General features: G+C 33.0%; 2 protein-coding genes across 2 annotated transcripts in view; both read left to right on the plus strand.

Annotated features, from left to right (window-relative positions):
* Positions 1 to 26,577, plus strand: part of LOC123692111 (nephrin-like) — a 148,263-nt gene that overhangs the window by 54,902 nt on the left and 66,784 nt on the right. The window contains exon 3 of the mRNA XM_045636755.1: positions 13,370 to 13,517. Within this exon, the coding sequence (XP_045492711.1) occupies positions 13,370 to 13,517 (148 nt within the window). The remainder of the gene's footprint in view (positions 1 to 13,369; positions 13,518 to 26,577) is intronic.
* Positions 20,654 to 21,794, plus strand: LOC123692110. Its single transcript, XM_045636753.1, has one exon. It carries the CDS (start codon positions 20,908 to 20,910, stop codon positions 21,712 to 21,714), a length of 807 nt encoding a protein of 268 aa, XP_045492709.1. The 5' UTR covers positions 20,654 to 20,907; the 3' UTR covers positions 21,715 to 21,794.

Consider the following 26,577-nt stretch of genomic DNA (forward strand, 5'->3'; position numbering starts at 1 on the left):
ACACCTCCGTGCCTGTCGGAGTGGGGAGCGTGAGGTTTTTCGTTACGCAATTTCTGGATTTGGTCCCGGCGCTCGCGGCCCGCGATAGAAGCTATGCAATAGCTTAACAGTAAATTTAATTTATTCAAAATAACGAGACAAATCTAAAAAAAAAATACAAATAGTGTAATAATGTCCTTGTTTTACATATAATCTATCGAAAACTGTTCTCATAGTCACCCTAATAGACGCTTTTTACGAGCACGTAATTACTAAACGATATCACGCTATGCTCGCTCGATGAATGCAAGAAACTTAATCTATTTGCCTTCGCTGTTAGCTTTTGATTAGAGCGAAAACCGAATATTTGTACAGATAATTTTATTGGATGCTCGATGGAATCGATTGTCCAAATAGATACATGGGTTGTTTATTTTAAACCTGCAAGTGTGTTTGTATCGAATTATATTTAGAGACTAGCGGTCCGCCCCGGCTTCGCCCGCGGTACATATTTATGTTTTCTATACATAAGAACCATCCTCGTACTTCAAGGAATATAATGAAAAAAGAATTATCGAAATCGGTTCAGTCGTTCTCGAGTTATGCGCTTACCAACACATTTTGCGATTCATTTTTATATATAAAGATTAACTTAAAATTTTTAAGTGTCACTTGTTACAGGGGGTTACAGACGAAAACCATAAAAATATGTTAATTTAAAAACACAAAGACGAATTAAAAATATAATTTTATAGACAACAATAATATATTTTTCAATGTGACCTATTTTTTATACAGTGTTGGTTGAAAACAATACGAACCATTTATCTCTTATGTCAATTTGTGTTTACAGAAAACAACAAAAAACTAGTCGAACAAATACTTGATACGTCATAATATAAGGTTACATTGTTTCGTTCATATAAGAAACATTCTGCTACATTTTAGTACTAATTAACTTTTCACGTTTATAATAATTGACCTATAAAAAGAGCATTGATAAAACCGAATTCTTTTGTTAAATATACTTACGTTTATTTGTTTTAGTATATAAATACTAGCTTTCTGAGAACTTGGCAAATCACTTCATTTAGATTACATAGCACAATGGACTAGACTTATTCATACACGTTTCTTCGTGAGATATAAACAAAGCCAATCCAGTAATTGCGCATCGCTACTTACTACATGAAAATAATCCTACTAATATTATAATTTGGGAAATTTTGTATGTATGATTGTAACTCTTTCACATAAATACAACTGAACTTAGATAACAATAAAATTTAGCACACATATGGAGGGTAACTTGGATTAACTCATAGTATAGGTTTTATCCCGGAAACCCACGGGAACGGGATCTATGCGAATTTTTCTTAGAAAACGCGGGCGAAACCACGGGTGGAAAACAAGTAAATAATAATTAATAGAGAGATGAACAGAAGTTATCTTTATACTACGTGTTTTTTTAATAATGATAATAATATATAGACTATCGAATACCTTGTTACGCTATAAATATCCCATGTCTTTCCGACCTACGTTTTTTTACGCTTAAAAAATAGGTAGCTCTCAAAGTGGATTAGTCACGGTTTACAACCTCGCCTTAAATTCTATTAACTAGACTTGATTATACGATAAATTTCAAACACTTCACCATAGCGCAGTACATTAATCATGGAATATTTAAAAATTATAGCTGGAGTATTCATAATAAAGGGCTATAAAGGAAAATGGATTAAAATCTTAATAGAGCTAACTTGCTGAACTTTATTCGCGCCTCCAAATTACAGGTTATTGTTATAACTCAGTTTACGACGCAGGCTTTGACGCGGCTTTACCTTCTTGTAGCTTTTTCATTGGCCTAGATCATTGTGTTGTGGTATTTTTGGACGACTAAATAAACGTATTTATGAACGGTAGTTAAGAACAGAACTAAGGTTTGATTTGTCAAACGTTTTCTACGTCTTTTTCTGGATTAGTTTTTTGTGAAGTATTGTGAAACCAGTGATATTTAACGATAACGATACTATTGTCATCTATACTAATATTTTAAAGCTGAAGAGTTTGTTTGTTTGAACGCGCTAATCTCAGCAACTACTGGTCCAATTTGAAAAATTCTTTCAGTGTTAGATAGCCCATTTATCGAGGAACACTATATATTATCACGCTAAGACTAACAGGAGCGGAACAATGCGGGTGAAATGCGAGCTAGCAGCGTATAAAAAAGCTCTGCTCAGTTCACGTTCGTATTTTTTTTTAAAGTTAATTAATAGTTTGCAAATATAATTAATGATATATTTATAATTTATATATTTGATACATATCTATTTATAATTATTTATATTTTTCACATAGAAAGTTTTCATCAGCGTTGTTATTCACACCAACACTTTCATCTTTAAAAGACGTTATTTGTTTAAATCAATATCAGGAAAAACCGGTGCTATTTATTCGCTTCAAATAATAACAGTATCCAAACACAATCACTTTACATTAATTAGGTTTCGATTTTCGATTTACAATATTCAAAGTCAATAACGCTAAGTGTACACACTTCCCTTACGTTGTATTGCGAAAGCTAAACAATGTTTTATAAAGCAACAATACGAAAGTTCACACAAACTACGCTACGACTTTTTGCCAAACAAACCGCATCTCTTTCCCTCATACGGATTAAGTGCAAGAAGAAAAGAGACAAATACGCGTGAGATTGTGAACATTAGTCAACGACATGAAATTACAGCGTAACACCGACCCTCGGTAAGCGAAGACAATATTAGTGGGGTTCCCACAAAAACAAAACCTTTGTGTAGTTGCCAAAATATCGGAGTGTAATAATGTGAAGATATTTCGCTTTGAACAATATTCAGACCAAATTGCGGGATTTGGGAATAAATGTTTGGAGATATGGTCTTTGATTTACATACCGAAAAGATTATAGAGTGAAAATAAAAGTAACTACATTAAATATATTATTATGTTCTAATAGCCATGATCAATGCTATAAGAGAGAAAATAGTAAAGTTATCTGCTTAATGTAAAAATTGCGATAGAAATCGTATTGTTACTTAATGATGTGTTTGAGTTTAGTATAATGTAGTCCATCAATAATAACACATAATGTTATACATATTTTTCATATATACTTATCCAGTAAAGTGACAATGTACTCAATAAATGAATTACATAAATTACAACCCTAAAAGAGAAAACAGACAATAAATTTTATTGCCACGGCATTCCTAAGCACCGAACGTTTCCTTGAAGGTCTGCAGTCCTTTCTTATTTAATGGGAAGGGAAGTTGTATAATTATTGTAAGAATTATAAATATTTGGGTTAAATTCATCAAATTCTATAATAATAATATACAGTCCAGAACATTCCTTATGAGTAAAGATCTAAATTTAAAAGTATGCTCTAATTTATGTTCCTAGATAGTATTAAATTCATCATCATCATCAGTCCATAATATATGCTCCCACTGCAGGGACACGGGCATCCTATGAGGGTTCAGGCCATAATCCATCACGCTGGCCAAATGCAGGTTGGTAGGCAGATAGTGCGTGTCAAATTCATTTCTCCTAGAATATATAGCTCAGAATAAATCGTACCAGCAGGATGATGTGCATAAAGTATGCTATACTTTAGCATCTATACCTACTTTATTTTGTAATCTAAGCATATAACGTTACACCCTAAAAGCGTTACCTAATCGTTCCACGAACCGCTAAAAGTTAGTAACTTTTTCGACGCTTCACTACTAATGCAGTTGCGTGTAAACGCCTCCATTAGGAAAGTGATGTGAACGTAACGTGACATGCCATAATTATTGTGGCACGTTTTTTTACCTGTATGCTTTGCTCAGAATATATATAATGTAGGTTTTATTTCATCGGTGGTAGACGCAGCCGTAAAACGCGTTTTATGGACACATCATATTTATATGAAGTTGGTGCGTTTCATATAACATTTAAGTACATATTGCGAGTAAGTTTGTTATAAAATTTTACGGTTCGGGAGTTTTTCGTCGAAATAAAGTTGATACAATTATAAATACGTTATACAATATGTTTGTTCGATTAATAAATAAATCCATACTTAATATTGTAAAAGCGAAAGAAACTCTGTATGTCTGTCTGTTACTCAATCACGTAACTAACAAATCACAATAACTACAGAACCAATTTGCATGAAATTTGGTATAGAGATATTTTGATACCCGAGAAAGGACATAGGATAGGTTTTATCCCGGAAATCCCACGGGAACGGGAACTATGCGGGTTTTTCTTTGACTGCGCGGGCGATGCCGCGGGTGGAAAGCTAGTAAGTAATAAATCAATATTTTCAGGACATTTTTCACACACGATACGATCTGATATCATACTAAGGTTTTCGCTTGTGTTATGGAAACCAGATGGCTGATAAACATACATATTATATTATGAATTTAAATATATACTTAAATAGATAATTATCACCCAGACATAGAACAAACATCTCTGTTCATCACACAAATATTTGCCCTGAGTGGGAATTGAACCCACGACCTCTCGATTATAATTATGTTTAATATTTGTATGATTATTTTATTATCTATGCTTCACAATGGCACGTTTTGCACCAAAAAGTTAATTAGTCTCTCGTTAATTACGATCAAAAATATTCACATTAATGTTTAATTACACAATACCATTAGGCGAAACAAAGAGCCAAGTTATTTATATAACGCGGTTTTCTTCTCTCATTCGAACTAAAAACACATTTACGGAATAAAGACGGTATCCCAAACATTCGTGGGAAAATTAATTCACGTGTAAGTTCACAAGTTAAACATTCCGAGTTGAACTAACCAAAATTGATTCCGCGTTAAATCGTCAAGAAACCACATACGATGGTTTTGTCCTTGATAATGTTTAGACTCACCTATGATATTATTGGGTGATAATTATAGTGTGCTATATAGTTTTGGATAGTTCGAAAGTCCTTTGTCAGTAGGAACTAAAAATGTAATCAAATAATCATTTTTATACTGTTTTCTTACTTACTAAGTACATGTAATAATAACATGTAATAAGTATGTACATGTAATTAACCGACGCCTAAACTACTTTTTAAGTCGCCAAATACCCGTAGAACAGGCTGGATTTGTGAAAGGTAGAGGAACACGGGAGCAGATACTTAACGTTCGACAAATTATCGAGAAGAGTAGAGAATTCAACAGCCCCGTGGTCCTCTGCTTTATTGACTACACAAAAGCCTTCGATTGCGTCCAATGGGACAAACTTTGGAGTGTGCTACTTGAAATGGGAACTCCAGATCACCTCGTTGCCCTTATTCAGAATCTGTACACTGAAAACCGCTCTTTCATCCGGATTGGTACGGAATGTTCCAGTATGTTCCAAACAAAGAAAGGCGTGAGACAAGGTTGTATTTTGTCCCCAGCACTTTTTAACATATACGGAGAGTACGTTATAAGAAAAACAATCGAAAACTGGAAGAAAGGTTTTCCCGTTGGTAAGAGACTATCGAATCTCAGATATGCCGACGACACCATTCTTCTCGCAACATCCGCAGAAGATATGAGAGAACTGTTCCATAGACTAGAGATAGAAAGTCAAAATATAGAGCTTACAGTAAATCGAGCGAAAACCAAGGTGATGATAGTCGATCGAGCCGGAAAGCTATCAAATGTTACTCTCAACATTCCTGGCGTTGACACCGTCGATCGCTACATTTACCTGGGAGCCCAAATTTGCAATGACGGCAGCTGTGTCCCCGAAATAAAAAGGCGTATTGGGATGGCAAAAGATGCTATGACACGTCTGAACAACATTTGGAAGAAAAGAGGAATTGGTATCAGAACCAAGATAAGACTGGTACGAGCCCTAGTTTTCCCTATCTTCCTATATGGAGTTGAGACATGGACAATTCTGGCCCGAGAAAGACAAAGGATTGATGCATTCGAAATGTGGTGCTGGAGGCGAATGCTGAGAATACCTTGGACTGCGAGACGCACAAATGCATCAATCCTGACCCAGCTCCATATAAAAACCAGGTTATCCACCATATGCCAACAACGCATCTTGTCATACTTCGGCCACACGATACGCAGAGGCGATGAAAATCTAGAGAGATTGATAGTGGTTGGGAACACGGAGGGAAAAAGATCGCGTGGTCGTTCACCAACACGATGGACAGACCAAGTCAAGAACTCATCTGCCACTACTTTTACACGGTCGTAAGAGACGCCATGGACAGAGACCGATGGAGGCAAATCATCCGCTCCAGATGCAACCCTAACGCTGACCACGATCCTCAGACATGAGGGACCGACAAGAGAGAGAGAGTACTTACTAAGTTCAGAAAAAGTGCACTTGTGAAAACGTAATAAAAATTAATTTAATATTATAGTTGCTTTTATTATAGCTTCTACTTAGTAATATCTAGGTCAGTTGTTTAGAATAAGGATTAGCACAGCAAATATTCTATGAAATTTTATAATAGCAAAACAGGTTTTTGAGAAATAAGTAATGTTATAATACAAATTATAGTAAATCGAAGTTTTTCAGAAATCAGTTAATTCTAAGTTTGCAAATATATCTCATGCTTATCACTCAAAACGCAATATAACATCTTCTATCTTACATTGGGTCAATACATACAATTGCGCATATTCTGTTCATATTGGTCGGTTAATATTAGCCAAAATAGAACGAAGCCTTATAATATATTACATTGAAGGGACAGTAGACAGCTGCGTCTCAGCAAGGGTGTATTTATCTTCAGAGTTTCCTCATCGGGATTATAATACTGTTATGATAAAAGAATGTAACCCACATCACAAATACCCATCCGAGAAACGTGAAATGTGACGTCATTCATGTTAAGATTCAAATTCTACTTCGAGATAGTTCAAGTAAATAGTTGGAGTGGAGAGTTTGTGTGGTTGTGACAGTTTTCATAGTTTAGAAAAATTATTATGTTTACGGGGTAGGTATATTATTTGTATTGGATAAATATAGGTGGATGGCACAGTTATCTGACTGTGTTAATTTTATTAACCGACTTCAAAAAATAGGAGGAGGTTATCAATTCGGCCGGTATGTTTTTTTTATGTATGTACACCGATTACTCCGAGGTAACTGAACCGATTTTCATGATTCTTTTTTTGTTCGATGCGGGATGGTGTCTAATTGGTCCCATAGAAATTTTATTCGGATAAGCCCAGTAGTTTTTATTCTATGAGCATTTTTGCCTGTATTTGTAAATGTTGCAAGTGCAAGTTTGAAGTCGGTTGTTTTTAACGCAGTTATCACTTGTCCATAAAGTAGTACTTACTCAAATAACTCAATTGAATTAAATATCAAAAACATATCGCTTCAAATACCGTACATTTAGAAATAAACTGAGCTATACCTCACAAACATAAAATTATGCTCATAAAGTTTAAAGTTAATTTATAATTTTCCTCATTGTTTTGTGTGTTTTTCGTTTAAAAACATTTTCATATAGTATTTATCAGGTTAAAAGGAATAGGATTATGTTAAAAGATGCAGACGACAGCTGGGTCTCGGAAAGCATGTATTTATTACAAAGGTTTTGCTTACTGGATTTTATGATAAAAAATAAACGCAGCGCTCTAGGATGCTAAGTCCCAGATGAATAGCTATCGCAGACTTCTACACTTTTATTATTTACTTGTGAACAGTTGCATATGAATTTTACACCAATTTAATGTTTTTTCTTTGTAAAACAAATAAAAGGAACGTGAGTTCTTTGTATAATAGAATCCTAATAAAAGGGATATATTTGTGAGTTGTATACTTTATTTTGTAGGTATATTGTTTGTGTATTTCCAAAATATATTTGTATAAATACATACCTTACAACATACATCTTTCGTTTGTCTAATTTCACAAAAATTTTCTAGAACTTTAAAGTAGATGTATCGCTATTTTTTTCTGTCAAATGCTTAAAAGTATATACAATTTAAAAACTAAATAAAGCTGCGATAAATGAGTTTTTAAAATATTTTTAATATAAGAGAAAGGAATAATAAAACCAGATGTATTTGACCACTCTTTAGCTGGTCGTCCATCAAGAGGGGATTATCTTATTGCTGCATATTTCTCTATACGTCAACCTTTTATGTGCTTTCCGTATTTATTATTTATTTTTATCCGCGTATCATATTTCATTTGTGGATGTTTTTCAATTACCTAACTAATATTATAAACGCAAAAGTATGGAAAACAAAAACAATATAAAATCTTTTTCTTTTATGAATATTAGTTTTGTTTATTGAAGCAAAAATGTAAATAATTATGATATAATTCAAACATATTTTTGGAGACGGAAAATCTACTGACCCGTTAAGAAAATGTGAAAATAATTATCCTGTCCAACATACTGGCATGTATGTTAATTCATATAGTTTCTTTATATGCTTCTCTATAAATATAAACCGATAGCCGATAGTTATTAGATACTGGAATTCCACCCACGTCTTCACCCGCGTTTTCAAAGTAAACCCAAAAAATATCTACCTACTTACCTACTTTCATTACCCAAATTTTATTGTAATTAGTTCAGTAGTTTTTTTAGTGAAAGAATTTTGAACTTTCGTATTTATATAATTAGTAGGATTATGTTTTAAATATTAAGCAATCCTCGTTTGTAGTAAAAATTTGATTTTTAATTGAATTCGAAATTGTCTTGATTCGTAATAACACTAATACTGGCAGTTATTATAAAAACCAATATGAATAAAACCTGTTGGATAATATTTTTTGGTTTTTATGGCATTCAAATGCTTTATAAATATAAATTTATAAAGGATAGAAAAAATTCGATCACGAGGCGGGACTTGAACCCGCATCCTTCGCGCCATTCCGGGGCGGATGCCTAACCAACTCAGCCACTCGTGACCCGCCTGAGCAATCGAATTTATTCTATCCTTTCAGTTTTATGTGTCTTAAGGGACACACCGCGCGCCATCTATTGAGATGATTTAACAACCATTTCAACCAATATGAAGCACTTTTCAGTGAATACAATATTGTAACGATGGAACACGACCTTTTCTTGAATTTATATTTTTTGGTTTTTATGGCATTCAAATGCTTTATAAATATAAATTTATAAAGGATAGAAAAAATTCGATCACGAGGCGGGACTTGAACCCGCATCCTTCGCGCCATTCCGGGGCGGATGCCTAACCAACTCAGCCACTCGTTCATATTGGTTGAAATGGTTGTTAAATCATCTCAATAGATGGCGCGCGGTGTGTCCCTTAAGACACATAAAACTGAAAGGATAGAATAAATTCGATTGCTCAGGCGGGTCACGAGTGGCTGAGTTGGTTAGGCATCCGCCCCGGAATGGCGCGAAGGATGCGGGTTCAAGTCCCGCCTCGTGATCGAATTTTTTCTATCCTTTATAAATTTATATCTGTTGGATAATTATACGTAAACGATGATATTAAGGTGTCCGTCACTCATACGTAGGGATTACGTAGCTTTTAATGTAGACTCTCGTAGACGCGTAGCTTTTTACGAGAATGGGCTTTGGAGGTGAAATTGACGATAACACGTAAGTTTTTTGTGTATTTTTAATAGTTATTTTTGGTCTTGAATGTGTTTGGAGAAATAATGTCTTAGTTTTAATATAAATGAGCACATATTTTATACTCGTTTATGCAATATACACTCATTTTAATCGTAAGGTAAAATATTATCATAATGCGATGATGGTTATCTTCTGTTTTGTTTCCATTAACAATGCATTATAATGAATATTATAAGAAAATATTTGTGACGTAGCATTATATCTCGACTATACGATTTTATCACAATGTGTAAGATGATTTGTTGTATTAAAAAGTAATTGATTGTTTAAGTTTTACATTAGTTTTAACGAAATAAGTGGTATTAATATCTTATAATTTATCTGATATTTTGATATAAATATTCACTTATGATAATATAACATTAGAATTGAGTAAGCAGAAAATAAATTCTTACTAATTTATTGGTGCTTTTTTCTAAAATTAAGAGTGTGTCTCTTAATTCTACGACTAAATCACGTCTAGTAATGTAGTCTTATACAGATGAATAAAACAAGAAAACTAATAACCAAACATGATTCTCGCAATCCATTATAATAATTAAGGGCTGATTTTTCAATCCTTGGTTAAAACTTATTCGTCGAATAACGTATTAAATTGCCATTTAATACCATTTAAATGGTATTAAATTACCATTAAATACCATTTCAAAAATGTATTCCAATTGCCCGTATTTGACAGTTTACAGGTGACATTTTAATATGTTCGTGTACTACTTTATTAGACGGATACATTTTAACCAAGGAAAGAAAAATTGGCCCTAAATCAATGAAATAAATGTCATTCCCAAGTCGTTTTACATAACTGTATAAAGCTGCATAATATGATGTAGAGTTTATTGCCTTTATTGTGAGTGACTGTAATGAAAATCTGAGACGGATTAACTCGATTCCAGGATAATATTATTTGAAATGGATTGGAATATCATGTTCTATAAAAAGATTTTTTTGTATCTTTTGATTTTGTTACTAGGTCGGTTATAGTTGATAAATTATGATGGATTCTTGGTAAAATGATAATCTTGATGTAGAAAATGAAATAATCAGTGAATAATAAATCAAATTCCGCCCGATGCTTGGCGCACTATGTCGAAAACCTAATAAATTATATATTAAAACCTTCATCGAGAATCACTCTATCTATTAAAAAAACTAGATCAAAATCCGTTGTGTAGTTTTAAAGATTTCAGCATACATTTGGACATAGAGACAGAGAAAGCGACGACAGATATTATCAATGTGCTTGCTCATAACTGACTGCGATAATCTATTATTGAAATGGTCGTAATTAATGTACTCGATAATAAATCTGTCCTTTTATAAAAAGGGATCCAAATAATATTATGTGACTTGTTTATCTTCTTAAAACTATCCGCTATATTGAATAACTCTACTATTATAAATAAAGCAGACATTATTTGTGTTTGTCTTGGATATAACGCAAATAATTACTTACTATTGAATACTTAGCACTTCTGTGAAATTTAGCGTAAAGATGATTCTCGAACATAATATCTATTTAGTAACTGAACGTTGACTGAACACACTTAGAATACAGAAACAAATTCGGCAAATTAATTGAAACACTTAATAATTCGACCTATAAAATAGAATCTATAACTACGTATCTAGGTAATACGCCGCTTTAAGTGCCTCTAACATAAAACACTCTGTTCTTGTTTTTGAACTTTTATTTAAATTTGGGAAATTAATAATTTTATCATTGATATAATATGAAAAATATAACAAACAAGCATTGTTGAACTAAATGTGCATAAACTCAAACATTTATTTATTCAATTGGACTTCTTCTAGAAGCACTTTAGAAACGTCATTACATATCAAAAAAGGAGGAGGTTCTCAATTCGGCCTGTATATTTTTTATGTATGTTTATATATTTTAACATTTACCACCGATTCATAATACGTAAAATATAATTTAACCCTTTGATAATGATTAATAATCTTAATTTTACTACTTCGTTGTGTACAATGTTGAAGCTTTATTATTATTGACTAGCTGTGCCGCGCGGTTTCACCCACGTGGCTCCGCTCTTGTTGGTCTTAGCGTGATAATATATAACCTATATTACTCGTGGATATTGTAGCTTTCGAATGGTGAAAGAATTTTTAAAATCGGTCCAGTAGTTTATGAGCCTATTCATTACAAACAAACAAACAAACAAAGTTTTCCTCTTTATAATATTAGTGTAGATAAATTTTCAAAGAACGTGTGGTGTTATTCCAGTTATCCATCATAGTCTGAATTATACGTAAATCTGTTGTTTGTTTTTAATTTTTCTATATTCAAAAAACTTTTTCAAATTTAATTTACCTGTTCAATTAAAACTACTCAAAATGCACAAAACTCCAAACATACACAATATCTCATCCACGAACGCAGTTACTGCCTATTAATTATTAAAACACTAGTTTAACAAGCTTCATTTGAGTTCTAAATTGAAGGGGAATGAACTTAATTTTAGTTTTAGCTGGGTTATATTTAATTTGTTAGTGCCAACGGACAAAGGGCTTAATCCTTTCAGCTGAGTGTAATGGGTCGTTGCTCTTCCTCTTTATTTATAGACTTAGATAGTCAATTGTGTCAAACGGTGAATGAAGTGACCGTTCTTTTATGATTACCCGCATTTTAGATGAGTGAAAGATAGCTTTGTCTGTATTGATTATTGATATGACAATAAATTATTTCATTAATGTAAGCTTGTTATTTACTAGCAGTTTTCCTGTAGTTTATAATATTAACTATAGCACTCAGGAATGACGTACATATTTATGTATCCAGTAGTGAAATTGGTCCAGTAGTTCCTGGAATTATATGCCCTGCCCGATTAGTGTGGACGTGACTTGGCCGACGAAAAAACATTATGTAGTGTAAAAAATTGTACACAATTTCATTAAACATAGGTACATTAATTATTCAAGTAATTTTAGGATTTATCCACAATGAACGCGTCTACTATAAAATACAGATTTATTTACGCGCGAATAACGTGCGTAGGACGTGCGAAGGTTTACCATATAAATCCTAAAATTACTTGAATAAATAACGTTACGAAACATAATAATTAAGCCACAGAAATTTGTATAACATCAGGTTTCGCGAGTCAGCGTAATTTGTGTACCAAAAATAATGATAAAAATATAATTACCTGGTTAAAACTTCAAGGTTATTTTTTCAACTAATCCAATATAACAAAACTACGAGCTTGTTAAAATTAATGAGATTACACTCATTATGTTTTCTGGTGGTTTTGTGTTTTGATTTAGTGGTCAAACTTTCGTTCTATGGCTCTTAAAAATATATCTACATAGTTTTAAATGAAGCATTTTAATTAAAAATTGAATTTGAATTAACTACTATAGGGGCCACTCAAAATCATTCATCACAATTAGATTATAATATTGTACAAAAATTTAAATAAATCAAATGTCAATGAAGTTACATGTTACCCATTAGTAATCGATTTTAACGTATTAAATAGTTAGGCATAGCAATAATTAGACCGAAAGCTTTTATCGTAATTCACATATAGAACGTTCATAAAAGTAATATTCCAAATAGTAATTATAAGCTCAAGAACAGTTTTGTTATCATTCTATATCGAAAAGGAGTTTATGAATTCCTTTTCGACTCATAAATTGCATTGAATATTACTTACTAAAGCGTGTAATTTACCTTATTTTTACATGTCTTTTTGTCAACATATAAACATTTTATTTATTATTGTTACTTGTTAACAGGAAGCCAATCTTCAGTAACCGGGACGGTAACCCGCGTGTCTTCAGTAGTGGGTGGCGAGGCGGATCTGCCCTGCGACTCCCGGCCTCCACAACGCAATGATAGTCTGTTACTGGTCGTCTGGTATAGAGATGATAATCCAGTATACAGGTTAGTGTGAAGTGTTTGATATTTATTGAAGTGACACTTCTTTATCGGGGTTGGAAAGTGTAACATTTTTCCGTTACGTGCCATCTTTTTCTTATCCCTACCACGCGTGATTCGACGTATTTCTGTAAAGTTGTAAAATATAGTAAATTATTTTTTCAAAAATAAGGTCATAAAGAAGTTTTACTTCTTACGTGTGTAGGTACACACATTTTTTTGGTATTAAACCATGTTCATCTGTAAAACAAATATGACGAAAATCTCAATGTATATTGTATGGAAGGAGATTGTCTTCATGTTATTTATTAATCGTATTCGTAGTTATTTGGTGACGATCATTTCTTTTTTTTTGGCAGACTAGTATTTCTACAGACAGTCATGTTATATTTATTATGGATGGGTTTCATAAGAATTAAGTTTTAACAGTATAGAATTAAAAAAGTAGTTTTATAGGGCTAGTAATTGTAATAAAATCAATGTTTATTTTTCTTAACATTGCATTGTAACGAATCTTTGATCTGTTAAAAAATGGAAAAGAAACAAAAATTACTATAATCCCCCTAAAGTTCCTTAAAACAGATCATTAAGAAAACAAAAACCTCATGTAATTGTCACATAGACGCCACATACATTACAAAACGGTGAAAGGTACATGTGTTTTCACTAACGTATACGAAAACAAGGAAAAAACATCGCGTATTATAAACTCAGACAAAGGGTCGTTTTATATATAGCCGGCCGAACTCACGAAGCATAAAATTCCCGACTCCACCTTGTATGAAATAATATATTGGCTTTTTATGCAAGTGGACATTAAATTCGATTTAATGTAAATTAAAGTTGATTTAAATGACGATTTAAAATGTTAATTCGCGAAATTTATACGCGCTTTAAATGTAATGGTATCGGAAAGCAGATTTCGATTTATTGCTTACAAATATTAATAGTGTAAAAGTTGGTACATAAGTACGTGAATATAGTTTTGTATGAAACTATATTCAAGTTTTAAGCTTCTCATTTATCACGACGTAACGGCGAAGTACACGGTTTATTATCGCCATTTACTTTTCGAATTCTATCTATATCAATATCAATTATAATATAAAAATGTTGTGTGGTTTTATGAAACCACGGTAAAAGTGAAACTTTTTTTCACACTATAGACATTTAACTAAAAATTATTATCGTATTTGTACGATAATTATCGTACGTATCGTGCGTCACGCGACATGCGCTACACAGACCAAAAAGTTTGAGACGATGTAATAAAAGTTTCACTTTAAAAGGCTATCTTCAATTAATTAAAAAAACTCTCGAAAATTCTTTCACAAATTAATGAATGCATTATTTTGCTACGTTAAAACAACACACCTGAAACCTGAAGCTCGCCCTATTAAATTTCATTACACTATGCAAACGTTATGTACAAACAATTTACTATGTACTATGCGTATAGGCTAATTACGTGAGTGACCGGTGAGAACGAATTAATCTAATAGCCTAGCAAAGTAATCTATCTAAGCTTAAGATCCGTCGTGGGTACGCAGTTGCATAATGTTATTGCATTAGTTAATGTTAGATTAGGTTTCACATGGTATACGATACACATATTACAAAGCTGAAGAGTTTTTTGTTTGTTTGAACGCGCTAATCTCAGGAATTACTGATCTGTATTGAAAAATTCTTTCGGTGTTAGATAGCCCATTTATTGAGAAAGGCTGTATATATAATTATATAGGCTATTTATTATATCATCATGCTAAGACCAACAGGAGCGGAGCAATGCGGGTGATGCCGCGGGGAACAAATAGTGGTATAATAAAGTCGCTTCCTGCTGTGTCTATGTATACGATTATCTTTAAAACTATGAAAATGATCATTTTAATGCGATTTCGTTAATAGATTAGAAAATGGTGTAAGAAGAACGATTTAGTATATAGATAGTTTGTTAAGTTGTAGACAGTACGAGGTAAACCGGGAGCTTGTAAATTATAAAAACGTTGCCAAAATTTAGGTTTGTGTGCAAATTGTAGTTGTACAATATGTACGCATATTCTGACATCACCACAAGGTATGTTAAATGTTTAAATTACTGTTAATTGTTTTATTTGTGGTTAGAAACCGAATAAATTTATTGTATTTAAACTTATAATTGAATAGTCATATAAACAAGTTTTATCTATAACACTATAGTAAACAATATCATAATATCCCAAGTGGAAGATAGCCTGATATTGACGTGACAACGTCTTATAATTCGATAGAGCCGCCTGCACGCACGAAAAAACATGAATCATGCGGCGTTACCTCGCTCTGAGGCGTTCCATGTAAGGCTTGAAGTGCGAGCGAGAGCGCGGAACGAACGACAATGAAGCACAATCGGACGTTGTCACGTTCAACTATCGTCAGTAAACCGACTTTACAGACAACCAATTTTTTTTAGTATATAGAGGATTGAATAATAATTGAAAGTAAATTATAATCCCAGTGATTTATGCACTAAATATTTAATCCGCTTCCAGTCTGAATTGGAATAACAGTGAAATTTATCTTGCTCATAATAAATATGAACGTTTTATGCGGGATGTTAAAACCAGTCGTAATGGTTACGATTAATAATTAACAGAATATTATTCTTTTATAGTGCAGTAAAATCTTTCGTTAAGGAATGCATAAAATAACTCAAAACTTTATCTTTGCTCAAACTTATTTACAGTTAATCTGTTATTATTATTTCTTAGAAAACTTTATCGTTTATAAGGTTCAATGAATATTAAACACAACCATTGATAAAAATATTATTGTTTATCTTTTGGAGTAAAACCACGTAACTATTTGGATGGTATCAATTGGATGAACCAATCACATTTTTCACATTTCACAGTTCTCTGTTTAGTGAAATAGAAAGAAAGAAAATACATTTAATTCAACACACATGAAATACTTAAAAATAAAAACAGAAATTGAAAACAAAAACACAGCGAAATTGCGATATAAAATAGAGACATTAATATTAATTGTGATTCTGTGTGCTGAACAGGGACACCACTCAGGAATTATGCGGCTTAAGAGCTGCAGCACTGATTTTCAGTGGTTCCCATATTCCCAAATGACGCCTACAGTGGCAGAAAATGAAAAATATGAATAAATTAAAATAGATACCTGTATAAATATATACACTACATACATATCAAAATAAAAAAAAAACACATAACTCAAAAGAAATAATAATAATATGATTTATTAATAGTAGTAAATAGTATATTTTACTTCGACTCTACGCATTTCCCTCCACCAATATTGTATTAAATAATAACTAACTTCATTTTATTCTTGTTTTAAACAAGATCTTATGTACAATGATGATTTACTAGATAGGTTTTTAATTGTCTAGTTACATATTTTAAACAATTGAGTATTATTTATATGCCAGTTAAAGTGCAAGTTCATTCATTCCTACATGAAAATGTCCTCTATTTGTTCGAGATAAAGGGAAATCAGTGGAATGATATTAATAAACACTGACGGATGTTGCCATGGCAACGGATTTAATGTGCTAAGGATGATAAGTGGGTAGTATTGCTTGCTAATGGTTGTTTATTATCATGAATTCAACATGAAGACAGATCGGTTTTGTTTCAATGCTAGATTAATGTTTGCATTTTAAAATTTGATTTATTGTTATGCATTTCTATTTATTAAGTAATAGCATAATATATTTAAGTGTATGAGATTATACTCTATTTTTATAATTAGTAACCTATTAAACGCGATAGAGCGATCATTACTAAAACCATTTTGTTAAAAGGACTATGCTTCTTATTGTTTTTACATATCCAATATAAAGAAAACATGTTTCTGTTTCTGTAAATACCACAAGCATTAAATTATATTGGTGGTCAGTTTGTGTGAATACTTATTACCGTATTAACATATAACATACTAGGTTTCCGCCCGCGGCTTCGCCCGCGCAGTCAAAGAAAAATCCGCACAGTTCCCGTTCTCGTGGGATTTCCGGGATTGCGTCATTTTCCCGGAATAAAAAATAGCCTTTGTCCTTTCTCGGGGATCAAAATATCTCCATACCAAATTTCATGAAAATTGCTTCAGTAGTTTAGGCATGATTGAGTAACAGACAGACACAGTTACTTTCGCATTTATAATATTAGTATGGATTTTAAGGTATCGTCGCGGACATAAATACGCCATACTTTCACCATAATTATAGTTCCAAGCCTTTCAAAGACTGACTGACCAGCACTTTGAAATATGATTGGATTGTCAGTTTAGTCCGCTACTCACACCTTCCTTTTAGACGTAATTCGGTGCTGAGCAAATCGTGTATTATGGACAGGAACACAGGCGATTCCGGGCGGTTGGACTTGTAACTGTAATTTGTCAAAGCTTGTATGCAACCGTGTGTAGTGTATAGCTCTCGCAGGCACAGTCGCAAATAATGTTCAACACGAGTTCAAATAGGAAAATAAAATGAATTTAAACCTGTTAAATGTCACTACAATCTATATAATTTTAAAATGGAACCCTAAATTTGTTAATAAGCGCTTGAGAATGGCTGAACCGATTTCCTTTTTTATAATACTCCTTTAAAAATAAGGATGGTTCTTATGGAGAGAAAACGTAAACATGTACCACAGGTGAAGACGGGGCGGACCGCTACTTGTTGATATATTTAAATAACTTTTCCTAATATATAATAAAATAGCTCGCTTGCTAGCTTTTATTTTAAAGGAAAAACATAAACGAATATAACAATACATTTGACGTTAGCAGTAATATAATATTCAACAGTCAATTTATACAGCATATTATATTCAACAAAAAAGCTATAAGTTGGTAACACGAGGCGCATAATGGAACCATTTCGTTTGCACCCTGTCTCTGCAATTTACAGCTGTTGCAATTTTAAAGAATACATTCAGAAACTTGTTTTGGCAGATACAAAACCGCGTTCGCGTTTCATCGCTGTTTTATTTAAATTGCACAAGTTTGTTACGTTTTGGGGGAGCAATGTAAAAAGTGCAAATAAGAATGTACTAGATGTGTTTATTGTTGGGCGGGTGTTTTAATTGAATATCCCGTTTTGAATGTGGTTGGAATAGGCGTTTTGTTTAAGGTTGAGTTGATTCAATCAAACTACAACATATTGTGGGTTTATATTATTCTCTATAATATGAGACAGTACTATCCAAATAAGACGGTATAGTCACAGATTAAGTTACTTCCTAGTAAGTAGGTTATAGTTTTAACTAAACTTATAAAATAGGTTCGTAATTAATAATTTTGTGTTATAACTAAGTAATATTATTAATCAGTATAAAGAAGAGAAAACTTTCATTATGAAATCTATTATTTTATTATTTCAATTTTTAAATGAAATAGTTATGTCTCGGCCTAGGTAAAATGAAATTTGTAAAATTGAGTCGATTTGGAATATGAATGTAATTATATTAACTATCCCGACGTTTCACCTCTGTCAAAACTAGGAAACACATGCACTTATTCAATATCTCTCACCAAACCAAAGCTTATCTTCAAATTGTACGTACAATACAGCACTTAGGTCAGAAGCCTATATCTGCACTAACACCGACTCTTTGTTAGCATAAACATGCATATGGGTTGCATAATTCATACGAACTGCATTTCCAATTTCAGAATTTTTAGTTTCGAGAAAGGTTTGCTAGTACTGCGCTAATTGTTATTTGCTTTTGCTAAGAATATACACTTTGGAGGTGGAAACGATGCATGTTTATTTAATTAAGTACATACACACAAACACGTGAGAGGAATACTGTCACGCCATGGTGTAAGGCGACGATTTTGGTATCTTTGAATCTTTTCAAAGAAGTTTCATTTCTGACAAGTGTGCCCGGCACACACGCTCTCTTTTTTCAGAATCTAACCATTGTCATCAATATTCACAAAATGTTCCCAGTGCAGGGATAGGCTTATTTGGCCTGTTTGGAAGCTTTGAGCGTTAATTCTGCATGTTGGCGAAGTTCCTGCACTTTGATAAATGTCACTTGTCGGATTTGTTTATTGTCGTATCGGCTTTCTCCATGATTTTTGCTATAATATTATGTAATGCTATAAATTTTGTACCTATTTGAAATCGTTATCCATTACAACACACCATATTTGAAATATGTTTAGATATCCACCTTCCTCGGTTCTTATTTAAATTGATAGTTTATTCTATGTTATTATTTTTTTTTCTATTTTTACATGTTATATTATGTTACCTGGTGGAGATCACTAACGAGCGATAGGGCCGTCTATGGCAAATAATATTATCTATTGGCTTCAATGTCTTTATTTTCATGCAATAAGCTTTTCATTTTCATTCCATTTCGTATGGTGTTCATTATAATTGTCACCTTGTCACAGTCCCTATACCGCTAGCCCAAGACGTGGGCTTACATGTTTTCTCTCCCATAACTCATATAAAAGTATCATAAAAGCCTTGCTATCCAGCAGGATTATACGATTTATCCAAATAAAGTCCATTTTACTCCAAACCGAAAGTATAAAACGTAACAACACTTCTGTGACACCTTCTATAAAAATATTTTTAAGAGAAGCTTACAGAATTACAAATGCAAAATATTAGTATGTAATAAAGTATTCTTTAGAGTATTATAATATTTTGTACAGCGTTCTTGTTATGACTTCCAAAATGGTAACGTTTCATAGAGTGATAGTCGATATTCAGAAGGGAGTTATTCCTACAAGGAAAGACAAGTCTGAGGCTTCTGGATATTTTTTGTTTATGTATGAGTCCATGTATTATTAAATTAACCTAGAAATTAATACGATCGTGCCATGACCTTTTATTTTTCTTTATATTGAGAAAAATAGTTAAATCATTATGTAGTGATGATTCTCATTCATTATTTTCGTCTAAACGTCGAATTATTCTCCCATACATACAAAATAATGTTTGTTATTTCAAAAACAAAGTGTAGGTGCTGTGCTGACGCAGGATTTTCGGCCGCGTCGCACAGTCACATAGCGTCGCCCCTCAGTTGTCCCATAGCTCGCGCCACCGACCCACGTTTTGTAGTTAATAAATTTAAATAGTATATTTTTGTGTAATTTAGAAGAAATATAAAATTTAATTGGCCGCAATCTTTAATTTCATCTCCCTACACACAGCTACACTAAATTGGTGACCCCGACGTGATCTCGACCGGCGTGATATTATATCGACGTGAGTGTGTAGTAGGGAGAATAATAAATATTCAAAATTAATATATAAATATATATACGGACAACTCAAGAAGAAACTACAGGGCGGTGGCAGCGGTAAAATTTAAATAACTTAATAAAATTTAATAACACATAAAAGTACATATAAAAATTAAATATCACCATGGAACCGGTTAAAGAAGAATTTGCAAGTTTATCGTCAGTCTCCATTACGTCCCGCATCCCAGATTTTTGGAAGAAATCGCCGAAAATATGGTTTATTCAAACGGAGGCAGTTTTAACGCCACAGAAAATGTCAGATGAGGCGAAATATCAAATAGTAATTTCTAAATTAACGCCAGAAGTCATCGAGCAAGTCACGGACATTTTAATTAGCCCGCCGGAGACAGGAAAATATGAAAAATTAAAAAGAAGATTATTACAAATTTTTGAAGAATCGGAAGATCGACAAATAAAAAAATTAATTGGCGAAATGGAATTGGGTGATCAAAAACCGTCACAATTAATGAGGAAAATGCAAGATTTGGCGCGTGGACGAGTAACAACAGAAACACTTCTAGTTTTATGGCAAAATTTATTACCGCCGGCAATAAGAGCTGTGTTAGCCGTATCCGAGAGTAAAAGTGAAGATATTTTGGCATCAATAGCAGATAAAGTTATGGAGAGCATGACACCTTTAAACTCGGTATCAGTAGTTCAACAGTCCAGTTTAAGCAACAGTCCAGAAAATAATTTGATTGGTGAGATAGAAAAATTAAATAATCGACTGAGAAGATTGGAAACAAGAAATAATACATCAAATTTTAGAACGAGGTCACGATCCAGGTCAAGAGGTAGATTTCAACGTAATCAAAGGCATAATCCCAATTGGCTTTGTAAATACCATTACAAATTTAAAAACAAAGCGACGAAATGTGTGAAACCGTGCAACTGGAAACCTAGTCAGCGTGAGAAACCAGCGGAAAACTAGCATCGGTGCAGCCAGCGACGGGTGCCTGCGACCGAGTCTACAGAAATAACCGTCTCAGTGTTTTGGACAGAAATTCAGGACTAAACTTTTTAGTTGATAGTGGTGCAAATGTGTCCGTCATCCCGCGTAGTGTGGTGTATGGTAAGGTTTATGCAGAAGGTAATAAATATAAATTATTTGCTGCTAATGGAACGGAAATTAAAACATATGGTATTCATTTTTTGTCTCTAGATTTGGGTCTGAGACGACCGTTCCGTTGGATTTTTATATTAGCGGATGTAAAGCAACCAATTATTGGTGCGGATTTCTTAGCTAATCATAAATTATTAATTGATTTAAACGGACGTAGATTGATTGATCAAGTAACTAATTTGAGTACTAAGGGAAATATCTCAAATTCTACTGTGCCCACTTTAAAAACAATTATGGAATGTCCATATTCCGATTTATTGAATAAATTCCCTGATTTAACTAAACCTATTTCTTACAAAGAGACGCCAAAACACGATGTTTGTCACTATATCGAGACGACAGGACCGCCGGTGCATGCGAGAGCGAGGCAGCTTCCTCCTGACAGGTACGTAAAGGCTAAAAATGAATTTATTGTTATGCAAGAGTTAGGGATTTGTAGACCGAGTAGTAGTCCTTGGGCAAGTCCACTACATATAGTTCCCAAAAAAGATGGTAATATTAGGCCTTGCGGTGATTATAGACGTTTAAATGCAATTACGAAACCAGATCGTTATCCAGTACCACGTTTACATGATTTTACATATATGTGGGAATAGGATAAAATATTAAGATGTATTTCATGATTACTAGTTTTATTTTTAGTCTGTGCTTTTCTATTATTTAATCTGTGGATATGTTATCTGTAGACTGTAAAACGATCTATGTTGTCTATGACTTGACTTTTTTTTTTTTGGTACGATGTAATGGAGGATTGTTGAAATGTATTTTTGATATGTAACCGGTGTCTGGGAAATAAATCGATTGGGCGAATTTGGCTTTTCATTTACACCATCCCCACATAATTTGGGGGCTCGTCCGGGATACGGGATGGTGGAATAAAGAAAAAACAGACGAAGACTATGATGCCGGTGATTTAACCTGATTAAGAATTTACGAATTACGAACGAAGACTAAGATTTAAAGAAGCTTATGATTATACGATTACGACTTGAAGACTATAAAACTTTTTATTTACATTATTCAACATGCCGCCGAAACGAGTAAAAGATGATGATGATTGTGGTGAACCATCGCCGCGTATTTCCTTCAATGACTTAGAGAAATCAATGACGCCATTTTCGGGTGATGATGCCTATGGCATCGAAACATTCGTAAAAGATTTTGAAGATATTTCCTCTTTAATGCAATGGGGCGAAATAGAAAAACTCATATTTTCGAAGCGGCTTCTCGCGGGAACCGCCAAGCTATTTTTACGTTCACTAAGTGGGACCACCACGTGGGATACACTTAAGTCTGAGCTCCGTGAGGAATTTGGTAAGAAGTTGAACAGTGCAACTGTTCACAAGAGACTTTCAACTCGCCGGATGAAGATGAATGAGACTCATCAGCAATATTTTTTACATATGAAGGAACTTGCAGTACTTGGGAATGTTGAAGATGAAGCCCTGATGGAATATGTCATCGACGGTATTAAAGACAGTGAGTCCAACAAAAATATTTTATATGGCGCTTGTAACATTAAAGAATTCAGAAAGAAATTAGACATTTATTCAGAAATTAAGAAAAAATCATATTCACCTAATAAGATTCAAAGTAATTCAGTATCAAAGTCCATTGGCATGAAAATTCAAAAAACACTACGAGTAAAGAGATGTTTCAATTGTGGAGATTTAGATCATGAGTCGCCTAATTGTACTAAAGGCATTAAATGTTTTAAATGCAACTTGTTTGGCCATAAATCAACTGAATGTTCTAAAAGTATAAAAAAGAGTTTGGAAATTATGTCAACTAAAAATAATATTGATGTGAGACCTTTCAAGAAGCTGAAAATAAATAATATTGATGTAGAAGCCCTGATTGATACCGGAAGCGATGCTAATTTAATAATTATGTCTTATTTTAGGAAGATTCAAGGTGAAAAATTGTTATCTTATAGTTCAGGAACAACAGAAACTTTAACTGGAATAGCTGAAAAGGAAATTTATACAAAAGGATCTTTCACAGCAAAAATTGAAATTGATGATTGTTATTTTGAAACTTTATTTTATGTTGTTGATGATGGCGCTATCCCTGTCAACATTATATTAGGAAATCCTGTACTGAAAGAAGTAGAAATCAATTTTAAATCTGGAACTATCACTGCAACAAGAATATTACACCTTACAATGCTAGAGAATGAAAATGAAGATATCACAAATATTGAAAACAAAGAATATAAGAATAAAATACAGAATATTATAAAAGAATATAACCCCAAAAGATGTACTAAAGCATCAAATGTAAAACTTAAAATATTATTAACCGATGATGTACCAGTTTATCAGAATCCACGACGATTGTCACCTTTGGAGCTTAACATTGTTGACAAACAGATTAAAGAATGGCTTGATGAAGGAATAATAAAAACAAGTAAGTCTGATTATGCTAGTCCAATAGTGCTTGCAAAAAAGAAGAATGGAATGTTATGGAAGATTAAGGATGGAAATAAATTAATGGTTGTACCTAAGAAAATGCAAAATGAAATTATAAGAAAACATCATGAAAACGGACATTTTGGTTGTGTTAAGACTGAGGAATTAATAAATAGAAATTATTATATGGAGAATTTAAAAGAAAAGATTAAAACAAACATTGATAATTGCGTGGAATGTATACTTAATTCAAATAAAAGAGGAAAGAAGGAAGGATTTCTACATGTAATAGATAAAGGTGATTTACCATTGTCTACTTACCATATTGATCATCTACGACTGTTGACTCATCTGGGACAGATGATTCTGCAGGATGACCGTGTGGGAATAGGATAAAATATTAAGATGTATTTCATGATTACTAGTTTTATTTTTAGTCTGTGCTTTTCTATTATTTAATCTGTGGATATGTTATCTGTAGACTGTAAAACGATCTATGTTGTCTATGACTTGACTTTTTTTTTTTTGGTACGATGTAATGGAGGATTGTTGAAATGTATTTTTGATATGTAACCGGTGTCTGGGAAATAAATCGATTGGGCGAATTTGGCTTTTCATTTACACCATCCCCACATATATTTTGGGTAATAAGAAAATTTTCTCTAAATTAGATATTAATAGAGCCTATAATTCTGTACCTGTTGCAGAAAATGACATAAAAAAGACAGCAGTTATTACACCTTTTGGTTTATTTGAATTTATGCGTATGCCATTTGGTTTGCGAAACGCTGCGCAAACTTTCCAACGTTTCATGCAAGAAACGGTTTTAAAAGGTTTAGATTTCTTATTTATTTATATCGATTACGTTATTATCAGTTCAGAATCAGAAAGTCAGCATAGAGAACATTTAGAGCAAGTTTTTGATCGTTTTAATCAATTCGGTATAACTATCAATTTTTCAAAATGTAGTTTTGGTCAGCAAAAATTAGAGTTTTTAGGTTATGAAGTTTCTACCGAGGGCATTAAGCCGCTCGAAGACAAGGTTAAAGCAATTTTAGATTTTCCTAAGCCTAGTACTATAGAAGAACTTAGAAGATTTTTAGGCATGTTAAATTTTTATAGATCTCATATTCCTCACTCGGCTGAACATCAGTCAGAGTTAAATAAATATCTTGGTAGTGCGAAACGGAAAGACAAAAGTAAAATTAATTGGAATAAATTAGCAGAACAAAATTTTGAACAATGTAAGATCGATTTGAAAAATGCAGTTTTGTTGACATATCCTTCCTTAGATTCTCCATTGTCTCTTATGACTGACGCTTCAGATACATGTATAGGTGCAGTTTTACAACAAAAAATTAACAATATTTGGCAACCTTTAGGATATTTTTCACGTAAACTTACGGAAGCTCAGCGTAAATATAGTACCTATGATAGAGAATTGTTAGCGATATATTTATCAATTATTCATTTTCGCAATATGGTTGAAGGGCGCGAATTAATAGTTTATACAGATCATAAGCCACTTTGTTTTGCATTTAGTAAAATAGGTACAAATAGGGAAACTGCTCGAAGAACTAGGCAAATTATGTTTATTAGTGAGTTTTGTACAGATATTCGTCATGTAACAGGTAGGGAAAATATAGTCGCTGACACGTTATCGAGAATTGAAACAATAACATGTCCCACCGTGTTAGATTTCGCAGAACTCGCCCGAGCGCAGGAAACGGATGAACAACTTGCAGAAATGCGACACCGGTCAAACGTAAACAGTCAATTTACACTTAAGCGTGTTGCAATGTTCGATTGTAATAAACAAATTTATTGTGAAACATCCACAGATAGAATTCGACCATATTTACCTAAACAATTTCGACGTTTAGCTTTTGATGCTGTGCATAATTTAAGTCACCCGGGTATTAGAGCCACAAAAAAATTAGTAACAGATAGATATTTTTGGCCAGAAATGAATAAGGATATAGGAATTTGGTCCAAAACATGTATTAAGTGCCAAAGAGCTAAAGTCTCAAAACATACTGTATCCGATTTAGGAAGTTTTCAAGGCTCGAGCCGTTTTGAGCATATACATATTGATCTTGTAGGGCCATGGCCAATTTCATCAGAAGGGTTTAGATATTGTCTAACAATCATAGATAGGTACACCAAGTGGCCCGAGGCTTTTCCTTTAAAAGAAATTACTGCGGAGACTGTGGCAAAGGTGTTGTATGAGGGTTGGATTTGTAGGTTCGGTTGTCCCCTT

This window comes from Colias croceus, chromosome 5 (assembly GCF_905220415.1).
Source record: "Colias croceus chromosome 5, ilColCroc2.1".
NCBI classification, from domain to species: domain Eukaryota; kingdom Metazoa; phylum Arthropoda; class Insecta; order Lepidoptera; family Pieridae; genus Colias; species Colias croceus.